The sequence below is a fragment of the Hemitrygon akajei genome, chromosome 12, assembly GCF_048418815.1.
Source record: "Hemitrygon akajei chromosome 12, sHemAka1.3, whole genome shotgun sequence".
Taxonomy (NCBI): Eukaryota; Metazoa; Chordata; class Chondrichthyes; order Myliobatiformes; family Dasyatidae; genus Hemitrygon; species Hemitrygon akajei.
The window spans coordinates 108,221,090-108,241,912 of record NC_133135.1 but is presented as its reverse complement, the minus strand read 5'-3'; the positions used below and the strand labels follow the sequence as shown (position 1 = coordinate 108,241,912).

At 43.8% G+C, this 20,823-nt stretch overlaps 1 protein-coding gene across 1 annotated transcript in view; it reads right to left on the bottom strand.

Moving 5' to 3' along the window:
• Window positions 1-19,549, bottom strand: part of LOC140737367 (cytochrome P450 2C23-like) — a 45,804-nt gene extending 26,255 nt beyond the window's left edge. The window contains exons 1-4 of the mRNA XM_073063828.1: window positions 19,233-19,549; window positions 14,592-14,754; window positions 2,929-3,078; window positions 1,935-2,095 (exon numbers count right to left, since the gene is read on the bottom strand). Coding sequence (XP_072919929.1) covers window positions 1,935-2,095; window positions 2,929-3,078; window positions 14,592-14,754; window positions 19,233-19,415 — 657 coding nt within the window. The 5' untranslated portion in view covers window positions 19,416-19,549. The remainder of the gene's footprint in view (window positions 1-1,934; window positions 2,096-2,928; window positions 3,079-14,591; window positions 14,755-19,232) is intronic.
• Window positions 19,550-20,823: the final 1,274 nt, after the last annotated feature.

Below are 20,823 nucleotides of genomic sequence, written 5' to 3'. Positions count from 1 at the left end.
TTCAAGTTCAGATATAATAAAGGGAGGGACAGGGATTCAAAAATTCAAAGTACATTTATCAACAAAAAATGTAGAAATTGTACAACCTTGAGATTTATCTGCTTACAGGCAGCCACAAAGCAAGGAAGACCAACACCCAATGTACAGAAAAAGAGAAAAAAATGCAAATCACCCAAACAATGGAAGCAAGCAACGACATTTCGAATCAAACCGAGTCCTCAGATCAGAATCCCCAGAGTAGCCTGTGGTAGGCCGAAGCCTCGGTCTCAGTTCATCATATTAGTGGGGCAAATTGCTGTGAAGCTCGCAGACACCAAGCACGGCAGCTGGAGCAGTTTCACAGCTTCAGGATTGCAGAGAGAGGAGTGAACATCGCGGGAGAGTGAGGCTCTCGCCTCCAGTCCTGACACATTTCCTTTCTAGTCTATCTGAGCCTGTGTTTAATTTGTCCAAACAGCAGGTCATACCTTGCATTAGGACCTGAGCCTTACTGTAGCGAATGCTCTGGGCTTCGACCACACTGCCCAGTGATTCACTCTGGGACAAGTCTTTCCGCAGGCACTAAGGATGAAGACTAGCGACTTCCACAGTGAATGACTGAGGTTGACGATCCTGAGGATGAGGGTGGGTTACCCACCAGTTCAGCGTGTCCTGGGGGGTTGACGGTCTATGGAAGCTCAGAGTTTCAGGCCTAGAGGTCAAAGTCCTGCAAATGGCAAGTCCTGGGGTCAATACCCAGAGGTCAAAGTTGGAGGTCAAATCCAGCAATGTGTCCCTGGGTCAGTATGTCCGGTAGTCAGAGGTCTGACATCAGTGAGTCCACACAAGGGACTAGAGGTTGTGGAGGACTAATATCTGCAAGTCCGAGAGTCCGGGGCCAAGGACTGCCGGTCGGAGGCCGACCCGAGGTTGGAGACCTGTTTGTGAGAGTGGGTGGGAGGGTGGAAAAGCGGCTGGCATGTTGTGCTGTTCTGCTGAAGCCTGCAGGCATGATATGCTGGGACCGGAGAGTTGGTGAAACCTGCAGGCTTTCCCCAGCACAGCCTTACGTTGTGTAGGTTTTTAAACACAAATGATGCATTGCACTGAATGTTTCAGTGTACAGGTGATAAATGAATCTGAATCTTCAATGAGCATTTTCACAGTCAGCAGACTGAGAGACAGGTAGACTTGTACATTGTTACAAGTATTAAAATAGTCTGGGAACAACAATATGGAAATAGCCATCCAAAATTAGATCTGATGTCACAACTGCAAAAATACTGTATTACATTACAAAGTATATTGCAAAAATATTACATTGGTGAGACCCATTGTAAATTGGGGGATTGCTTCACTGAGCACCTCCGCTCCAACTGCCAAAAGCGAAACTTCCTGATGGCCAAATATTGAAATTCCTGTTCATTCTGACACATTGGTTCATGGTGACCTCTTGTGCCAAGAAGAGGCCATCTCAAGGTGGAGGAGCAACACCTGATGTTCTGTCTGGGTAGCCTCCAAACTGATGGCATGAATATCAATTTCTCATTCCGATAAGAAGTTTTTTCTCTCCATTGCCCCATCCCCTCTTCTATTCTCCACCCTGGCCTCTTACTTCTCCTCACCTGCCCATCACCCCCCTGGTTCCCCTCCCCCTTCCCTTTCTCCTATGGTTCACTTTCCAGCCCTGAAGAAGGGTCTTGGCCCAAAGCATCAACTCTTTATTCATTTCCATAGATGCTGCCTGACCTACTGTGTTCCTCCAGCATTTTGTGTGTGTTGTTTAAATTAGCATTTGTTAATATTAAATGTGCTCTAACTATCATGCTGATAAATAATTAATGTTGATCCTGAATCTCTCAGTTTCACTGACACATTGACCACCTGAGTCTCAGATGAAAATATGTTCGCTCTTAACTTCAGTAACTCTCACAATCCACTGTAAAGAGACATACCTGTATCCAAGGGCTAGTCAAACTGCGGGCATCTTCTGCAACCAGCTCCGTCAGCCAGAGAAGTTGTTTATCTTCGTAATCAAATCGTTTTCCAAAGGTGATGGAACAGATGATGTTTGACGCTGCACCTCGCAGGAGAAAGTTTGGGTTGAAAGGTTCACCTGGTTCAATTAAAGAGGCCATTTAGAAAATCATAGGACGTTAAAATGAAATTTTGGGGCAGTCCTAAATGTTTTTGGCACATTAAACACAAGAGATTCTCCAGATCAACACACACAAGGAGGCCACAGTGGGGAATAACCTTTTCTCACCTTATTCTGGCATCTTCCCCCTTCCTTTCCAATCATGATGAGCGGTCTCAGCCAGAAACACCGACTGTTTATTCCTCTCCATAGATGTTGCCTCACCTGCTGAGGTCCTCCAGCATTTTGTGTGTGGTGTTATAGGTATTAAATACATCTCCGTTCAAAAGGTATCAGTTAGTTACTTGATACAGAACCAGTGAGGCCTCAATACTTGGTGTATTGTGAGCAGTTTTGGGCCCCTTATCTAAGGAAGCATATGCTGACATTGGAGGGGGTCCAGAGGAGGTTCACAAAAATGATTCTGGATTGAAAGGCTTGTCATATCAGGAACATTTGCTGCCTCTGGGACTGTATTCACTAGAATTCAGAAGAATGAGGGGTGACCTCATTGAAACCGATCGAATGTTGAAAATTCTCGATAGAGTGGATGTGAAGAGGATGTTTCCTACGGTGGGGGAAACTGGGACCAGAGGGCACAACCTCAGAATAGTGGGATGTCCTTTTAGAACAGAGGTGAGGAGGAATTTCTTTAGCCAGAGAATGGTGAGTCTGTGGAATTTATTACCACAGGCGGCTGTGGAGGCCAAGTCTTTCAATATATTTAAGGCAAATGTGGATAGATTCATGATTAGTCAGGACATGAATGGATACGGGGAGAAAGCAGGTCCTCGAATGCAGTAGTGACAAACCTTTCTTATCCCTGAAGCTTGTTACCAGGAACTGGGCTTCCTCCTGAATCCTCTCCTCAGCGCTCTTTTTCCCCATTCCAAAATTCCTCAAGGTGCTGAGAGTGAATCTCCGAAGCTGCTTCCATCTCTCACCACTGCTGAAACCAACTCCTGCAAAAGAGATCTCAGGTTAACGTCCCTTTGGAAGGGGTTGTCTATTGTCTGAGGGCAAATATTCTTAACCAGTTTCCCAATTTATTCTTTACCCTTCCTTACAACTGCCGAGATACCTAAGTGTAACGCTAAGGACTATCAGCTTTTGTTTGTTTAGGGGAAAATACGTCTACCCGCCAAACCGTGTCTCCTGTTTGCATAGGCGCTGTGTAATGCACACTGGTACAAACTCTCACATACAATATCAGAGAGCACACAATGTACGTTTTACAGATTACACTTTATAAATCTTACTGGAACTAGTTAATTAATAGTGATACAATATAAAAAGAAAGAAAAGGGTGCCAAAACTTATCAGAGTTCAATCAATTCGTGCACAATCGTTGGAGCTCAATTATCAAAGCCTTCTGTCCACTATTCAACCCCCTCCGACCTCTTTGACCCACCATCTGGGACCAACCTCGGTGGTCGACCAGAGTGCGTCCAGCACGTCCTTCCTCTCCAGTTTTCCTCCCGAAAATCCCGCCACTGACTCCAGGTTCCCACACATACAGATAGAATAACTTCGCTTCCATTGATTAGTTCCTTCGTTATCAATAATTATAACCCAAACATCTCAGCTAAACAGAGCATTACCTCATCAGTTACCTACAAAGAAGCCATTTCCTTATAATGCTACAGAGAAGCCATTTTATATATGCAGTTAACATTACAGTTAATAATCTGAGAACCCTGCATAAGTTCCTCATCCCAGAGCCCATTCTTCTAGCTAGGAATTGCTACTATAGAATTCCACAGTTAAATCAGCTGGTGTTCCTGGTCACCAAACACAGTCCAAGGTTTCCCTGATTAGATGTTACAAGACGAACAGAAAGGAACCGTAAAAGAATTGGAGAGGTTCATAAGAATCATCTCAGAAATTATAGGGTTAATGGACGAGGAGCATTTGATAACTCTAGCACTGTACTTCCTGGATGATTTCAGGAATCGTAGGGCTAATATTGGAAGTGCATTTGATAACTCTGGGCCTGTACTTGTTGGAGTTTAGAACAAAGGGGGGGTGGGAGCGGAGGTTCTTATTGAAACCTATCAAATATGGAGAGGCCTAGAAGGGACATGGAGAAGATTTATCTATATAACCCTCGCCTAATCACGGGGCAATTTACAACGACCAATTAACCTACCCACTCAAGACCATCTTTGGACTGTGTGAGAAAACCAAAACACCTGGAGAAAACCTACGCAGTCATGGGGAGAACGTACAAACTCCTTCCTGTTGGTGACGTGAATTGAAGCCGGATCACTGGTGCTGTGAAGCATTGTGCTAACAACTACACTACCATGCCGCCCATGGTAATGATGTTGCCTATATTGGGGAAGTCTAGGACCAGAGCCTCAGAATTGAAGGACGTCTCTTAGAACAGAGATGATGAGCAATTTCTTTAGCCAGAGAGGGGTGAATCTGTGGAATTTGTTGCCACAGACAATTATATATTTAAAGGTACCAGTCCAGGTAAACTGAAGCAGATAAGATTTAATGTGTGGCTCAAATCATGGTGTAGGTTAGAGGCTTCAAAAATATAAAAATGGGTTGGAATAGGATGAAAAACTTTAGTAATAGACTGGGGATGGCCTGTATAAATGCAAGAACTATTAAGAATAAATGAGCTGGAATTACATGCTAGTGTGTATAAATATGATACAACAGCAATAACTGAACCTGGCTGACCTCAAAGGATGGTGATGAATATAGTATTAAAGAATATACTTTGTTTAGTAAAGATACGCAAGATGGTAAAGGTGGTGGAGTAGCCACATACATAGGGAGAATTTAAACATGAGGCTCCTTGTGATCGGAGATGAATCAAGACTTAGCGAAGATATCTCGGTGAGAATTGAAAGCTATAAGGATAAAGGAATAACATTGACTATGTTATAGACCCTCTCATGCATATAGAGACTTTAATAAACAACTATCAGAATATTAGAAAAGCAAGTTCTGAGGTGATAATATAGTTATGGGTGACTTTAATTTCCCAAGTGTTGAATGGGAGAACCAAGTGACTCAAGAATTAGAGGAATGTGAATTCATTGAGTTATAATGATTGTTTTTGACCCAATACGTAACTGCACTAACAAGGAGGAAGGCCTGTCTAGACTTGATATTCTGCAACAATCATGATAGAATTTTGGACACGGAAGTCATTGAGCTTTTAGGATCAAGCAATCATAATATTATTAGTGTTGATGCTTTGTGTAAATATATATATCAGTAAAATCCAAAACCATTAAATTGAATTTCAGAAAGGCAAAGTTTGTGCAGATGCGACAAAGACTTCAGAAAGTAAACTGGAAGGAATGGCTTGACATTGAGTCAGTTGAGAAACAATGGGGTTGATTTAAAGAGGTAATACACACAGTGAAGGAAATGTTCCTACCGAAGCAATAAAAACAATAGATCAAATACATGGATAATTAAAGATATACATAAAATTATTGAAGAAAAGACAGCTAGAGAAAGAATACAGAAAAAATAGTAATGAAGTTAACCAAAGGGGATTTGAAAATTTGAGAGCTATGGTCAAGAGGGCAATTCGAATTGCCAAAAGGCAGGTTGAGAAGGATATTGCTGGTAATGCTACAATTGACCCCAAGGGATTTTTTCAATACTTTAATAGTAAAAGAAAAGTCAAGGAGGACATTAAGTGTATTAGGAATAATAATAAGGTGATAAATTATGCAGAGAAGGACATAGTGGATACTCTTTGCACACGTTTTGCTAAAGTACTCACCCACAAAGATGTTAGCAACATGCCAGTAAGTACAGAGAAAAATAAGCTTGTTTTAAGTGACTTAGAGATCTTAGAAAATGAGGTCATGCTTCAGCTGAAAAGACTGAAAGTTAATAATTCTCCAGGGCCAGCCAACATATATCCAATGGAACTTAAAGAGGTCTGTGATTCTATATACAAACCCCTAACATGTATTTTTCAAAAGTCAGTGAAGACTGGTGAAATGCCCAAGGACTGGAAATGGGTTAACGTTGTCCCAGTATACAAGAAGGGTGACCATACAGACCCTAGTAACTATAGACCTATGGACCCTAGTAAACTTAATGTGCATCACAGGTAAGATAATGGAAACATTAATAATGAATGAGGTGGAAAAGTAGCTGATAAGAACAAGCATGTTAGCAGACAACCAGCATGGGTTGAGAAAACTGAAATCATGTTTTACTAATATGCTGAAGTTTTATGAGTGTCAGGGTCCAGTCCGGTCCGGAATCCGCGTTCCGGGTCTCGATCCGGTCCAAGGGCTCCGGACAATAACATTAAGGGGAATTTAATGTTCATTCTGGTCACATCAGACTGTACTACCTTTCTCTTAGAATTGAAAGCTATAAGGATAAAGGAATAACATTGGGTGTATGACGAAGGGTCTCAGCCCGAAACGTCGACAGCGCTTCTCCCTATAGATGCTGCCTGGCCTGCTGTGTTCCACCAGCATTTTGTGTATGTTGTTGTTTGAATTTCCAGCAACTGCAGATTTCCTCATGTTTGGACTTCCAGAATGCTTTTGACAAGGTACCCCATGAGAGGTTAATAATCAAATTACAAGAAATAGGGATTCAGGGTAAGGTGTGTGAATGGGCGCAAAATTGGCTGTAAAACAGAAAACAGTGAGTTAAGGTGAGAGAACAACAACACACACAAAATGCTGGTGGAACACAGCAGATCAGGCAGCATCTATAGGGAGAAGCGCTGTCGACGTTTCGGGCCGAGACCCTTCATCAGGACTACCCGAAAGGAAAGATAGTAAGAGATTAAGATATAGTAAGAGTTAAGGTGAGAGGATCATTTTCACACCTAGAAGATGTTAATAGTGGGGTTCAGCAGGGAGCAGTTTTGGGGGCTGCTGCTAATTTACTTTGCATTAATGATATGGATAAGCACATAAGAAATAAACTGACAAAGTTTGCAAATGACATGAAATTAAGGAGATGGACTGAAACATTCAGGAAGCAGAATCAATACAGTTAGATCTCAACAAAATCCAGATTTAGGCAGATAAATAGCAGATGAAGTTTAATGTAAGTAAATGTAAAATATTACATATAGGAAGTAGAAATACTAGATATAAATATACAACGGGGATTCTTGAGTTAAAAAGTGCACTGTATGAGAAGGTTTTGGACGTCCTGGAAGACTCATCACGATCAACATCTGGACAATGCATAGAAGCGATTAGGAAGGCTAATAGATTGTTGGGTAATACAATGCACTCAGTGGAGTTTGCGTCTAGAGAGGTTCTTATTAAGCTGTATAATGTGTTTGTGAGGCCGCACCTTGAGTGCTGTACACAGTTTTGGTCTCCATATTTTGTGAGGGACGTAAAGTCACTGGAGATAGATCAGAGAAGGACAACGAGACTCTTTCCAGCTCTGCAGGGTATGAGCTATTCAGGAAGATTGAAAGAATTAAATCTTTTTTGTCTTAGCAGACATAGAATGAGAGGACACATGACAGAAGTGTTCATTATCTTTCAGGGTATAAGTAAGGTGGACAGCAGCCCCGCTGCCACTTCAAAATTAATCCATCAATGAGGACACAGGGTAGTAGGTGGAGACTGGTTAAAGGGAGATTTCAGGCTAACATCAGGAAGCACTTATTCACACAGCAAGTTCTGGGCACATGGAACAAACTACCTAGTAGTAGTTGAGAGTCGTACCTCAGAGACTTATAAATCTAAGCTCGATAGTTATTTGAGCACACTGTGTGAATAGGAACTTGGCAAGCTTTGTTGGGCCAAATGGCCTGTTTTTCTCAAAAACATTCATATGTTCTAAAGCAGAGTTTAATACATTCTTGATTAGTCAGGGCACCAAAGGCAGGAGAATAGGGTTCAGAGGGATAATAAATCCATCATGACAGAATAACAGAGCAGACTCGATGGGCTGAACAGCCTTATTCTGCTCCTATGTCTTATGGTCTCATTGAAACTTACCGAATATTGAAAGGCCTAGACAGTGTTGTCATGGAGAGGATGTTACCTATACTGGGAGAGTTTCGAATATGATACAGTTGCTTCATCAAATAGATGCCAGTTTGGTAGAATGCATAATGTGATTTCTGGGTCACTGGAGGAAATGTCATGAGCAAGTTTAAGGTCAGTTTCATAATTGCCCGCACTGTGACTCCTGCTGTCACAAAACAACAAATTTCACAGCGTCCATCAGTGAGATTAAACCTGATCCTGATAGAATTGTTAATGGGAATGGAGATTGTATCAAGGCTTTAATGCTGTGATAGTTTTGTTTTGCAAAGTGATCCAACTCCACTGAGTGAATTGGAGCTGATTTCCCCATTCTAAATCCTGGGATTATCCTAGGGTTATACAGATTGGAAGCCCATTTTATCCGTGCTGACTCAGCAAGTTGCCTACCCAAGGAAGCAGGAATGAAAGGGTTTGAGGAGCATTTGAAGGCTCTGGGCCTGTACTCATTAGAGTTTAGAAGAATGAAGGGGGAATCTCATTGAAACCTGTCAAATATTGAAAGGCCAAGTCAGTGTGGATATGGAGAGGATGTTTCCTATGGTTGGAGAGTCTAGGACCAGAGATGGAGCCTCAGAATAGAGAGTCATCCGTTTAGAACTGAGATGAGGAGAATTTTCTTTAGCCAGAGAGTGGTGAGTCTGTGGAATTTATTGCCACTGGTGGCTGAGGATGCCAGGTTCTTGGGTATATTTAAAGTGGAGGCTGATTAGTCAAAGGCCATGGAGAGAAGGCAGGAGAATGTAGTTGAGAGGGATAATAAATCAGCCATAATGGAATGGTGGAGCAGACTTGTTGAGCCAAATGGCCCAATTCTGCTCCCATGCCTCATGGTCTAATTATGGGACAGCACAGTAGCATAATGGTTAACACAACGATTTACAATAGAGGCAACCAGGATTGAATTCCTGCCACTGCCTGTAAGGAGCTTGTACATCCTCTCTGTGACCGTGTGGGTTTCCTCTGGGTTCTCCGGTTTCCTTCTTCAGTCCAAAGATGTACCTGTAGATAGGTAAATTGGTCAGTGTAAATTGTCCCGTGATTAACTTAGGGATTGCTGGTGGCTCAGCTCAAAGTCTGGAAGGGCCCATTCCACAGTGTAACCTCAATAATGATTACAGAAAAATGGGATCGAACACTGGCGGGCACCACTGACCCAGCCTAGTAACCGCTCCAAACTGCCCCACCTGCTCAACGCCTCTCTGCGAGCAGCTGTAAAGCAGGTGATGCCGCGGCTTGAGGCCTAGTCCTCACTATGACCGAGGCCGTGCAGCTGTTCTGCCGTCTGACCCTGCTGTCTCCCAGTAAATCAGTGAATCGGACTTGCAGCATTTCACATTAACAGTGTCCAAAAGGGTCTTGTGATCACTGCACACCTCCTTCACTCACCAACTCCTCCAAAGCCTCTCTGATGCAAGCAGCGTCACAATCTGCAGCAAGTCCAGCTCCTTCAGTTTCTCCACCAACCAGCAACTCACTGATGGGGCAGACCTGCACCACTTCAAGTTCTTAAAGTACAGCAGGATCTTGCAGTTATAAACAACACATTTAAAATGGACAGTAGCTGAAGATTGAACATTGTCACAGCTTCAACGGTCATTTCTTCGGCAGTTTGAATGGGGCACAACCGCGCAAGCATGTGAAGGTCTGCCTCTGAGATCAGTGGGAAAGTTTAAAAAGTGAGCAGATTAATGGAGCGGGCATTGGAGGAGCTGGCGACGGAGTAGTGGGAGACAGAGTAGGAAGGCTTTGGCAAGCAGAGGCTGAGAACGAGCTTGCTCCCAGTCAGGTAAGGCTGGGTATGTTCTTTTAATTAATCTAGTTAGCTTAGAAAGTAGGTAATGGAGGCAGTAGTTAGGGCAGTCGAGTGCTCCGTTTGCAGTATGTGGGAGGTCAGGACGAGCACAATTGTCCCTGATGATTACACCTGCAAAAGGTGCATCCAGATGTAGCTCCTGACAAACCGAGTTAGGGAACTGGAGCTGGAGCTGGACGAACTTTGCATCATTCGGGAGGCAGAGGCAGAAATAGACAGGAGTTTCAGGGAGATAGTCACCCCTAAGAGTCAGGAGACAGGTAGCTGGCTGACTGTCAGGAGAGGGAAGGGGAATAGACAGGAAGAGCAGAGCACCCCGCTGGCCATTCCTATCAACAATAAGTACACTGTTTTGGATACTGTCGGTGGGGATGACCTACCAGGAACAAGTTGTAGTGGTCACATCTCTGGCACCGAGACTGAACCCTCAGCTCAGAAGGGAAGGAGGGAAAAGAGGAGAGCAGTGGTGATAGGGGACAGATAAGAGGTTCTGTGGGAGGGATCGAGAATCCCGGATGGTCTGTTGCCTCCCTGGTGCCAGGGTCCGCGATATCTCGGATCGAGTTCTCAGTATTCTCAAGAGGGAGGGTGAGCAGCCAGATGTTGTGGTCCTTGTGATCAATGTCATGGATAGGAAGAAAGAGGAGGTCTTGCAAAGAGAGTTTAGGGAGTTAGGTGCAAAGTTGAAGGACAGGACCTCCAGGGTTGCAATTTCAGGATTGCTACCCATACCGCGTGCTAGTGAGGCTAGAAGTAGGAAAATAATGCAGCTAAATACGTGGCTAAGGAGTTGGTGCAGGAGGGAGGGCTTCATGTTTCTGGATAATTGGGCCTTGTTCAAGGGAAGATGGGACCTGTTCCGATGGTACGGGTTGCACCTGAACTGGAGGGGGACTAATATCCTTGTGGGAAGGTTGGCTAGTGCTGCTCTAGGGGGGTTAAAAGTAGATTTACATGGGGAGGGGAACCAGAGTGTTAGAGCAGATAGTGAGGTGGAGGAGGATAAAGTTTATGCGAGAACTGCAAGTATAGTGCATGGAGTAATGCCAAATCTAACATATAAAGAGGCTTTGAGGAAAGAGAAACAGAATAAAGGGTGTAAAGGTAGTAAGGTAGAAGGGCTAAAGTGTGTGTACCTCAATGCAAGAAGCATCAGGAACAAAGGTGATGAACTGAGAGCTTGGATACATACATGGAATTATGATGTAGTGGCCATTACAGAGACTTGGCTGGCACCAGGACAGGAATAGATTCTCAATATTTCTGGATTTCAGGTGCTTAAAACGGATAGAGAGGGGGGAAAAGGGGAGGAGGAGTGGCATTGCTGGTCAGGGATACTATTACAGCTACAGAAAGAGTGGGTAATGTAGCAGGATCCTCTTTTGAGTCAGTATGGGTGGAAGACAGGAACAGGAAGGAAGCAGTTACTCTATTGGGAGTATTCTATAGGTCCCTCTGGTAGCAGCAGAGATACCGAGGAGCAGATTGGGAGGCAGATTTTGGAAAGGTGCAAAAATAACAGGGTTATTATCATGGGTGACTTTAACTTTCTAATATTGATTGGCACCTGATTAGTTCCAATGGTTTAGATGGGGCAGAGTTTGTTAAGTGCGTCCAGGACAGATTCCTGTCACAGTATGTTGACAGGTCGACTAGGGGGAATGCCATACTGGATCTAGTATTAGGTAACAAACTGGGTCAGGTCACAGATCTTTCAGTGCGTGACCATCTGGGGGACAGTGACCACCACTCCCTGACCTTTAACATTATCATGGAAAAGGATAAAATCAGAGAGGACAGGAAAATTTTTCATTGGGGAAGGGCAAATTATGAGGCTATAAGGCTAGAACTTGCGGGTGTAAATTGGGATGATGTTTTTGCAGCGAAATGTACTATGGACATATGGTCGATATTTAGGGATCTCTTGCAGGATGTTGGGGATAGATTTGCCCCGGTGAGGAAGATTAAGAATGGTAGGGTGAAGGAACCATGGGTGACAAGTGAGGTGGAAAATCTAGTCAGGTGGAAGAAGGCAGCATACATGAGGTTTAGGAAGCAAGGATCAGATGGGGCTATTGAGGAATATAGGGTAGCAAGAAAGGAGCTTGAGAAGTGGCTGAGGAGAGCAAGAAGCAGGCATGAGAAGACCTTGGCGAGTAGGGTAAAGGAAAACCCCAAGGCATTCTTCAATTGTGTGAAGAACAAAAGGATGACAGGAGTGAAGTTAGGACCAATTAGAGATAAAGGTGGAAAGATGTGCCTGGAGGCTGTGGAAGTGAGCGAGGTCCTCAATGAATAATCCTCTTCAGTATTCACCAATGAGAAGAAATGAGGACAATATGAGTGAGGTTGATGTTCTGGAGCATGTTGATATTAAGGGAGAGGAGGTGTTGGAGTTGTTAAAGTACATTAGGTCAGAAAAGTCCCCGGGGCCTGACGGAATATTCCCCACGCTGCTCCATGAGATGAGGGAAGAGATCACTGAGCCTCTGGCTAGGATATTTATGTCCTCATTGTCCATGGGAATGGAACCGGTGGATTGGAGGGAGGGGAATGTTGTCCCCTTGTTCAAAAAAGGTAGTAGGGATAGTCCAGGTAATTATAGACCAGTGAGCCTTACGTCTGTAGTGGGAAAACTGTTGGAAAAGATTCTTAGAGATAGGATCTATGGGCATTTAGAGAATCATGGTCTGATCAGGAACAGTCAGCATGGCTTTGTGAAGGGCAGATTGTGTCTAACAAGCCTGTTAGAATTCTTTGAGGAGGTGACCAGGCATATAGATGAGGGTAATGCAGTGGATGTGATCTACATGGATTTTAGTAAGGCATTTGATAAGGTTCCACATGATAAGCTTATTCAGAAAGTCAGAAGGCATGGAATCCAGGGATGTTTGGCCAGGTGGATTCAGAATTGGTTTGCCTGCAGAAAGCAGAGGGTTGTGGTGGAGGGAGTACATTCGGACTGGAGGGTTGTGACTAGTGGTGTCCCACAAGGATCGGTTCTGGGACCTCTACTTTTTCTGATTTTTATTAACGACCTGGTTGTGGGGGTAGAAGGGTGGGTTGGCAAGTTTGCAGACGACACAAAGGATGGTGGTGTTGTAGATAGTGTAGAGGATTGTCAAAGATTGCGGAGAGACATTGATAAGATGCAGGAATGGGCTGAAAAGTGGCAAATGGAGATCAACTCAGTGAAGTGTGAGGTGGTACACTTTGGAAGGTCAAACTCCAAGACAGAGTACAAAGTAAATGGCAGGATACTTGGTAGTGTGGAGGAGCAGAGGGATCTGGAGGTACATGTCCACAGATCCCTGAAGGTTGCCTCACAGGTAGATAGGGTAGTTAAGAAAACTTATGGGGTGTTAGCTTTCATAAGTCGAGGGGTAGAGTTTAAGAGTCGCGAGGTAATGACGCAGCTCTATAAAACCCTGGTTAGGCCACACTTGGAGTACTGTGTCCATTTCTGGTCACCTCACTGTAGGAAGGATGTGGAAGCATTGGAAAGGGTACAGAGGAGATTTACCAGGATGCTGCCTGGTTTAGACAGTATGCATTATGATCAGAGATTAAAGGAGCTAGGGCTTTACTCTTTGGAGAGAAGGATGAGAGGAGACATGATAGAGGTGTACAAGATATTAAGAGTCATAGATAGAGTGGACAACCAGCACCTCTTCTGCAGGGCACCACTGCTCAATACAAGAGGACATGGCTTTAAGGTAAGGGGTGGGAAGTTCAAGGGAATATTAGAGGAAGGTGTTTTTACTCAGAGTGTTGTTAGTGCATAAAATGCACTGCCTGGGTCAGTGGTGGAGGCAGATACACTAGTGAAATTTAAGAGACTACTAGACAGGTATATGGAGGAATTCAAGGTAGAGGAGATATATGGGAGGCAGGGTTTAAGGGTTGGCACAACATTGTGGGCTGAAGGGCCTGTACTGTGCTGTACTATTCTATGTTCTGTGTTCCACAAGCTAAAGCCTATTGCTGGCAAGGTGAGTGGTGTGGGTTTGATACTTTTGCTGAAGCAAGTGAGGGAAGGGGGGCTTTGAGATTTTAGTGTTTTTCAGTCATTCATCCTTTGGGATTTTTTTCTGTTTTGTGGGTGTCTATGAAGAGAAAGAGTTTCAGGTTGTACACTGTATACATTCTCTGATATTAAATTGAAACTTAGAACCACTGAAGTCATACACTGCCTTCACTTAAGTGTTGTAGAGCATTACAGTATGGATACAGGCCATTTGGCCCAAACAGTCCATGCTGTCCACATTGTACACACAGCTAATCCCAATTCCTTGCATTTGACCCATGTCCCCCTGGCCCCAATGTCCGTGTATCTATCCAAGTGTTTCTTAGATGAGGGCTGAAGGGCCTGTTTTGTGCTGTACATTTCTACAACCCTATTAATTGGTCATCGTAAATTGTCCCGTGATTTTCCCAGTATCTGGGCGGTGCAGCTCCTTGAGCCCAAAGTCCCTGTTTATTTCTAAATAATAAATTAAAATTATAACTAAGAACGAACAACAAGCGCCATTTCCTTCAGCAGCATTAACAGCCCCGAAATGTATAAATAACAAAGTATTCAGATTTCAAGAGAGCGGAGGCAGCAACAAAATAACTCGAGTTAAATTAAAAATTCTCTTACCATAGCCGTCTGAGATTTTTTTGATGACGGGTATGAGATATCGGCCGCTGAAGTCATACCCGTGGCCAATCAGGGCCTCTCTCATCGCTTCGGCACCACACACCACCACTGCAGGGAAGCTGCTGAACCAGAAGGTGAACACGGAGCCATACTGCTCACTCAGCTGTGGTGATACAAGAGATATATATTGTTTTTTATTATCTTGTACTCCATACGATGTTTGTCAATCAACTTAGCTGGAGGAGAGATAAGACCCATGCTGTATTCCTTTAGGGGAACAAGCAGCCGAGGCACAATACTGTATTTGTCAACGTGGAGTGGAGAGAGAGTTTGTATATCTGGCAGGAGCAAATGATGTTGATCATGGTGAGGTGGAGTGCCCTTGGGACAGGTGGCACAGAAGGAGTGCCAGGGGCAAAGGGTGGCATGAAATTTCTTCTCTTTTTGCGGCAGCAGTGCAGTGCAATACATAAAATCACTACAGTACTGTGCAGAAGTCTTAGGGACCCTAGCCATTCATACAGTTTGTGTCTAAAGCTTTTGCACTGTATTGTACATTGAAACATCAAAACAGCAAAATGTGTTGCTTGTGACAATGTCCAACCCTAATTGATGTGTGGTGACACACGTGGGATGTCTTCAACAAATCCATAGATTGTGATGATTGTTAATGTAAACGATACATTTCACTTAATGTTTTGACGTACATCTGTTGAATAAATTCATATGAAATCTGACCAACACAGTACAAGGATGTGCTGGGGGCAAATCACAACTGTTACCATGCTTCTGGCACCAACATAGCATGTCCACAACTTACTAACCCGTACGCCTTTGGAATGTGTGTGGGAGGGAAATGGAGCACCCTGAGGAAACTCACACATTCTTGGAGAGAATGAACAAATGCTGGAGGAAATCAGTGGGTCAGGTAGTATCTGTGAAGGAAATGGACAGTCCACATGAAGGTTCTCGATTTGAAACATTCATTGTCCATTTCCCTCTGCAGACACTCTGTGATCCACTGAGATCCTCTAGATACAAGCATCTGTAGGCTTTTGTATCTCAAAGTGATGCAGAGCCACCCACTGAACTACTGGAACTATTAGAACTGATGACCAAAGTTCTGTGCCACTTGGAGCAGACATTAACATCCTCAAAAATTGATATCTCAGGAAGGCAGCATCCGTCATTAAGGACCCTCACAATATTGGACATACCCTCTTCTCATAACTATCATGATGGGTACTGGCCTTCCCACCTGGAAGGAAATCTTCAACAGTTCATACCTCAGGAAGGCAGTGTCTATCATTAAGGACTCTTCCCCATCTGGGATATGCCCCCTTCTCATTACTACCATCAGGGATGAGGTACAAGAGCCTGAAATTCCACACTCAGTGATTTTGGAATCCATCAGATTTCCGTACTGTCCAAGAACACCATCCCACTATTCCGCTTTGCCACTATTTTTTGTTGTAACCTATAGTAATTTTTGGGTGGCGGTGTGCAGATATGCAGGTGTAAGACACTCCTTCCAACCGCTAGCCTGCAGGTCACCCTTGGGCAAATTGTAGCACCTGCTTGGCCGCCACCCACCCCCCCCACATCAGGGTCAAATGAAGCCATGTGAGCAAGTGGTGGATGGTCGTATGAGCAGCTGGTGCACATCACAAGTCCTGGTTATGTGACACCAGGCAGACAATCTCTGAAGAGTATTGATAATGGCTGGGGGGGCGGGCGGTGGGATCACAGTCTTGTAAAAACACTGCCCAGAACAAGGCAATGGCAAACAACTTCTGTAGAAAAATTGCCAACAACAATCATGGTCATTGAGAAGAATATGATCATCCATGTCATAGGACAGGGCACATAACGAATGAGTGAGCGATTTTTATTTTGTGCACTGTACTGCTGCAATTTCACAGCATACTCAGTGATAATAAAACCTCGTACTGATGGTCAGTTCCAGAGTTTATAGCCCGAACTTCTGAAAACAAGTCTTGATTACTTCCTGATGGGCACAGGCTAACAATAAGTATAAAAATCATAGTGCAATATAGTGCAGACAGAGGCCTTTCAGCCCATTTTCTGGGCATCCATCCATGGTGCCCACCCTGATGGTCTCAATTTCCTGCATTTGGCACAAGCTCCACCCCTCCATGTATCTATCCAAATGCTTCTCAAATTGTACCTGTTTCAACCACTTCCTCTGGCAGCTCGTTCCCTTCACTCACCACTATCTGTGTGGAAACTTTGCTCCTTCAATTGAGTGCTTAAAGTAATGGGCTAGAAATTCATTGGGGTTTCCAAAGTTCGAAGGACTATTATCAAAGTATATAGACATTATACAACTTTGAGATTTGTCTCCTTACAGGCAGCCACAGAACAAGAAACCCAAAAGAACCCACTTTTAAAAATCCAACATACACATGCAGAGAGGGAAAAAGAAAATCAAATTGTGCGAACAAGAAACGCAAGCAAACAGCACTCAGAACTAAAGTGAGTCCATGGACACGAAACCTGAACTTTGAAGTCTTCTGCACCTCAAAAACAAGTTTATTATCACTGACATGTCATGAAATTTGTTGTTTGACGACTGTAGTCTAGTACATTAAATTTACTATGTTACAGAAAGACATAAATATATTATTATAATAATATAGATTATATATAAATATTATATGTAATGTTGAATCTATCGGGTAGCAGAGTGGTCAGAGCAATGATCTACAGTACAGGTGATCTGTGCTCAATTCCTGCTGCTACTGCCTGTAAGGAGTTTGTACGTTCTCCCTGTGACCATGTCAGTTTTCTCCGGGTGCTCCAGTTTCCTCCCACAGTCCAAAGACGTACCAGTTGGTGGGTTAATTATCCCATGATTAGGCTAGCGTTAAGTTGGGGGATTGCTGGGCTATGCCGGCTCAAAGGGCTGTGGTGGCCTATTCCACACTTTATTTTAATCAATAAAGAAATAACATATATAATATTAGATATAAATTATATATATATATGGTCGAGTGGGGTGGGTAGCTCACCCCCGGCTTTCCTGGTGGCCAGCACTATTTATTCTTCTTGTTTCAAAATGCTTTCATGGCATTACGGTAGGGGGTCACACTGACTATAACCGGGGTGTGTAATAATTACCTCCCCCGTTTGTATATGACTGAGGTTTTCTGCCCGGGTCATAGCGCCCACTCGGTGTTTCTTTCTCTGCTTGTCACAATAGAAACGGCTGTTGAGTTAAAGGAGCTTTTCTCGTCTGTCATGGAACGAATGCTCGCCGTGATATTACACTAAAATATCTAAATAAATAAATCAATAGTGCAGAAAGACAGCTGATAGTGAGGAACCATTCGGAAATCTGATGGCGGAGGGGGAAGAAACTTCCTAATACATTCCGGCTGTCTTTTCGGACCTAATGTCAGTAATGAGAAGAGAACAGGAATCCCGCCTGTAAACTGTCCCCAGCAGTTTTGAACGTTGCGATGTCAGAATCAGGATCAGGTGTATCATCGTGGACATAATGCCACGAAATTTGTTGGTTTGCGGAAGCAGTGCAGTGCAAAATTACTGTTACAAAATATTAATAAATGGTTGCAAAAGAGGGATAATAGCGAGGTTCTAGTAATTTGATACCATGATTTACAGAAAAAAAATCAGCCCTTACGCAACTTTAGTATGGCTGCTTCGGCGATTTCGTCAAAGAAAGCTGCCTCAAGTGGGGGAAGTTTTTTTTTACAATTTTATCTCTGTGTAATTTAAATATGTTACGAATGTGCCGCAACTCTGAGGGGCCGAAGGGGTACAAAGTCGCCCCCTCCTTTTTGAGAATCGCAAGATCGCTATTAATTCGGGTCTGGGACCCAGGATATGAGAGAGAATCCACAAGGTTTGGAATGTGTCCTGGCCTCAGCGAAACAAAACCATTGATAACGGCTATTGTCTCTTGGAGACGGAATTGTGTATTGAGTACTGTACTGTTCATTGAAGCCCCTCAGGGAATGACCAGAGTGGGCTGGTTGAGGGATTGCATCATCCCAACCTGATTGACATCTGAGACCCCGTGAGTAAGGATAAAAGAGGGTCTGGGGAACAACCCCTTTAGATGCACCAGGCTAGAAATCCCGTGACAGTGTTTAATAGCGACAGCCGGTGGGGGGCTCGTGTGCGTCCTTCCCTTGCCTGGGATTGGCGGGCTCACCACGGAAGAACGGCTTAGCTAAAGAAGAGGCCACAAGTGAACGGCCACCCCAACGAGACTCCGACGGATTGAAACCATAAAAGGAAAGCCGGCAAGTTTTTCTCCCAAAAATCTCTCTCTCTCTCCAACCATTGCCAACCCAGCGGTCCCCAAAGGCTGCAGCCTGCATGAACTGAGTGACTTTTATATTTCCATCGGACAATCATTATCCCCTAGACAACGATAGAGCTTATTTCTGATTTATTATTATTATACCCGCAGTTTTAGATTTAGTATTGACGACGTATATTATCTGTATATTTGCATTGATATTATTTTTGTGTATTTTTACTAATAAATACTGTTAAAAATAGTATCATCAGACTTCAACGGACCTCTCTATCTTTGCTGGTAAGTGACCCAGTTACGGGGTTCGTAACAAATAATACAGACGTAGTTCCTACCTTGATAAGGGATTTGTGGGGTGCTTTGAAATCCAGTTGGAATAGGTTGCCGATGATCGGGAGGGCAGGAGGACCCGGGGGAAGCCTGCCTTTCTGCCGCTGGTTGTTTTGAAAGAATCTCACCAGAAGCAGGACACTCAATAAAACAACCAACGAAGTTGTCAGCGGCTCCCCAAAACTCATGGTGACAGAGTACGCAGATTCTGGAGAAGAAGCGAGAGAGGCTGTATCTCAAAATCCACAGTTGTACCACTTTCACCAGATTCAAACAGTAAACTACCCTTAAATTAAGTGCAATTAAAATCCCGATTGAAGTTCACACTGCCGTCCTCACTGACGACTTTAATAAATTTGGGTAAGTCTCATTATCGACCGCCCTTTGGAGTTCTTACGAATGCTTTATGTCAGTGGGCGTGAGTTATGTTCTCAACAAATAAAACTATCCAGAATTGAAATGGCCTTCAAAAGGATTACAGTTTCGAATCACCTGCTTTGTAAGGTAAAAGTTTGGTAAACCAGACCCAAGCTGCTGAGAATTCCTCCGGCCATCGGTAGAATATATTGATTCTGTGCAATTCGTCTGATTTAAGCTCCTTTTTACAGTTGAAAGTTCAAAGTAAAATTTATTATCAAAGCTCATATATGTCACAACCTGAGACTCGTTTTCCTGTGGGGATAGTCAGTAAATCTACAGGATAGTAACTATAACAGGATCAATGAAAGATCAACCAGAGTGCAGAAGACAACAAACTGCAAATGCAAATATGAGTAAATAGCAATAAATAACTAGAAAATGGGATTATGAGATAAAGAGTCCTTAACGTGAGATTGTTGATGAGGCAAATGAGTGTAATTATCTCCTTTCATTCAAGAACCTGATGATTGAGGGACAGTAACTGTTTTTGAACATGGTGGTGTGAGTCCTGAGGGTCTTGTACTTTCTACTTGATGGCAGCAGTGAGAAGAGATCATGTCCTGGGTGGTGGGGATCTGTGTTGATGGATGCTGCTTTCCTACAACAGCATTGCAAGTCGATGTACTCAATAGTTGGGGGGAGGCTTTACCCGTGATGGACTGGGCTGAATCCACTACCTTTTGCATGACTTTTCCATTCAAAGGCATTGGTGTCTCTTGCCAGGATATGAGGCATGTTTTGCACGTTCACCAGCAGCAGCAGCAGAGAGGCAGGCTTCTCCTGGGTTCCTCCACCCTCTGATTGCTGTCAAGTGTTATGAAGGATGAACAACTCTGATGGGCAGAAGGGTACAGAGTTGCCCATATTCTCCCCCCCCCCCCCCCCCCCCGGGAGAATCACAAACTGTTACTGTTACCACGCTGCTAATGAGAGAGAAAGAGAGACAAAGGGAAAACATACTGGGACTGGAACATTTGCTTCAGACAAGGGAGAGATAACACCGGGGGAGAGAGACTTGTTGACCCACTATATTATGACTCCTGAAAGACTTATGGCTCCAGAGAGGGACGTTTACTTGGTACCATTCTGTTCATTAAAATTCCTCAGTGGACAGCCGGAGTGGGCTGGTTTGATGGACTAAGCCATTCAAAACTGATTGACACCTGAGACCCTGTG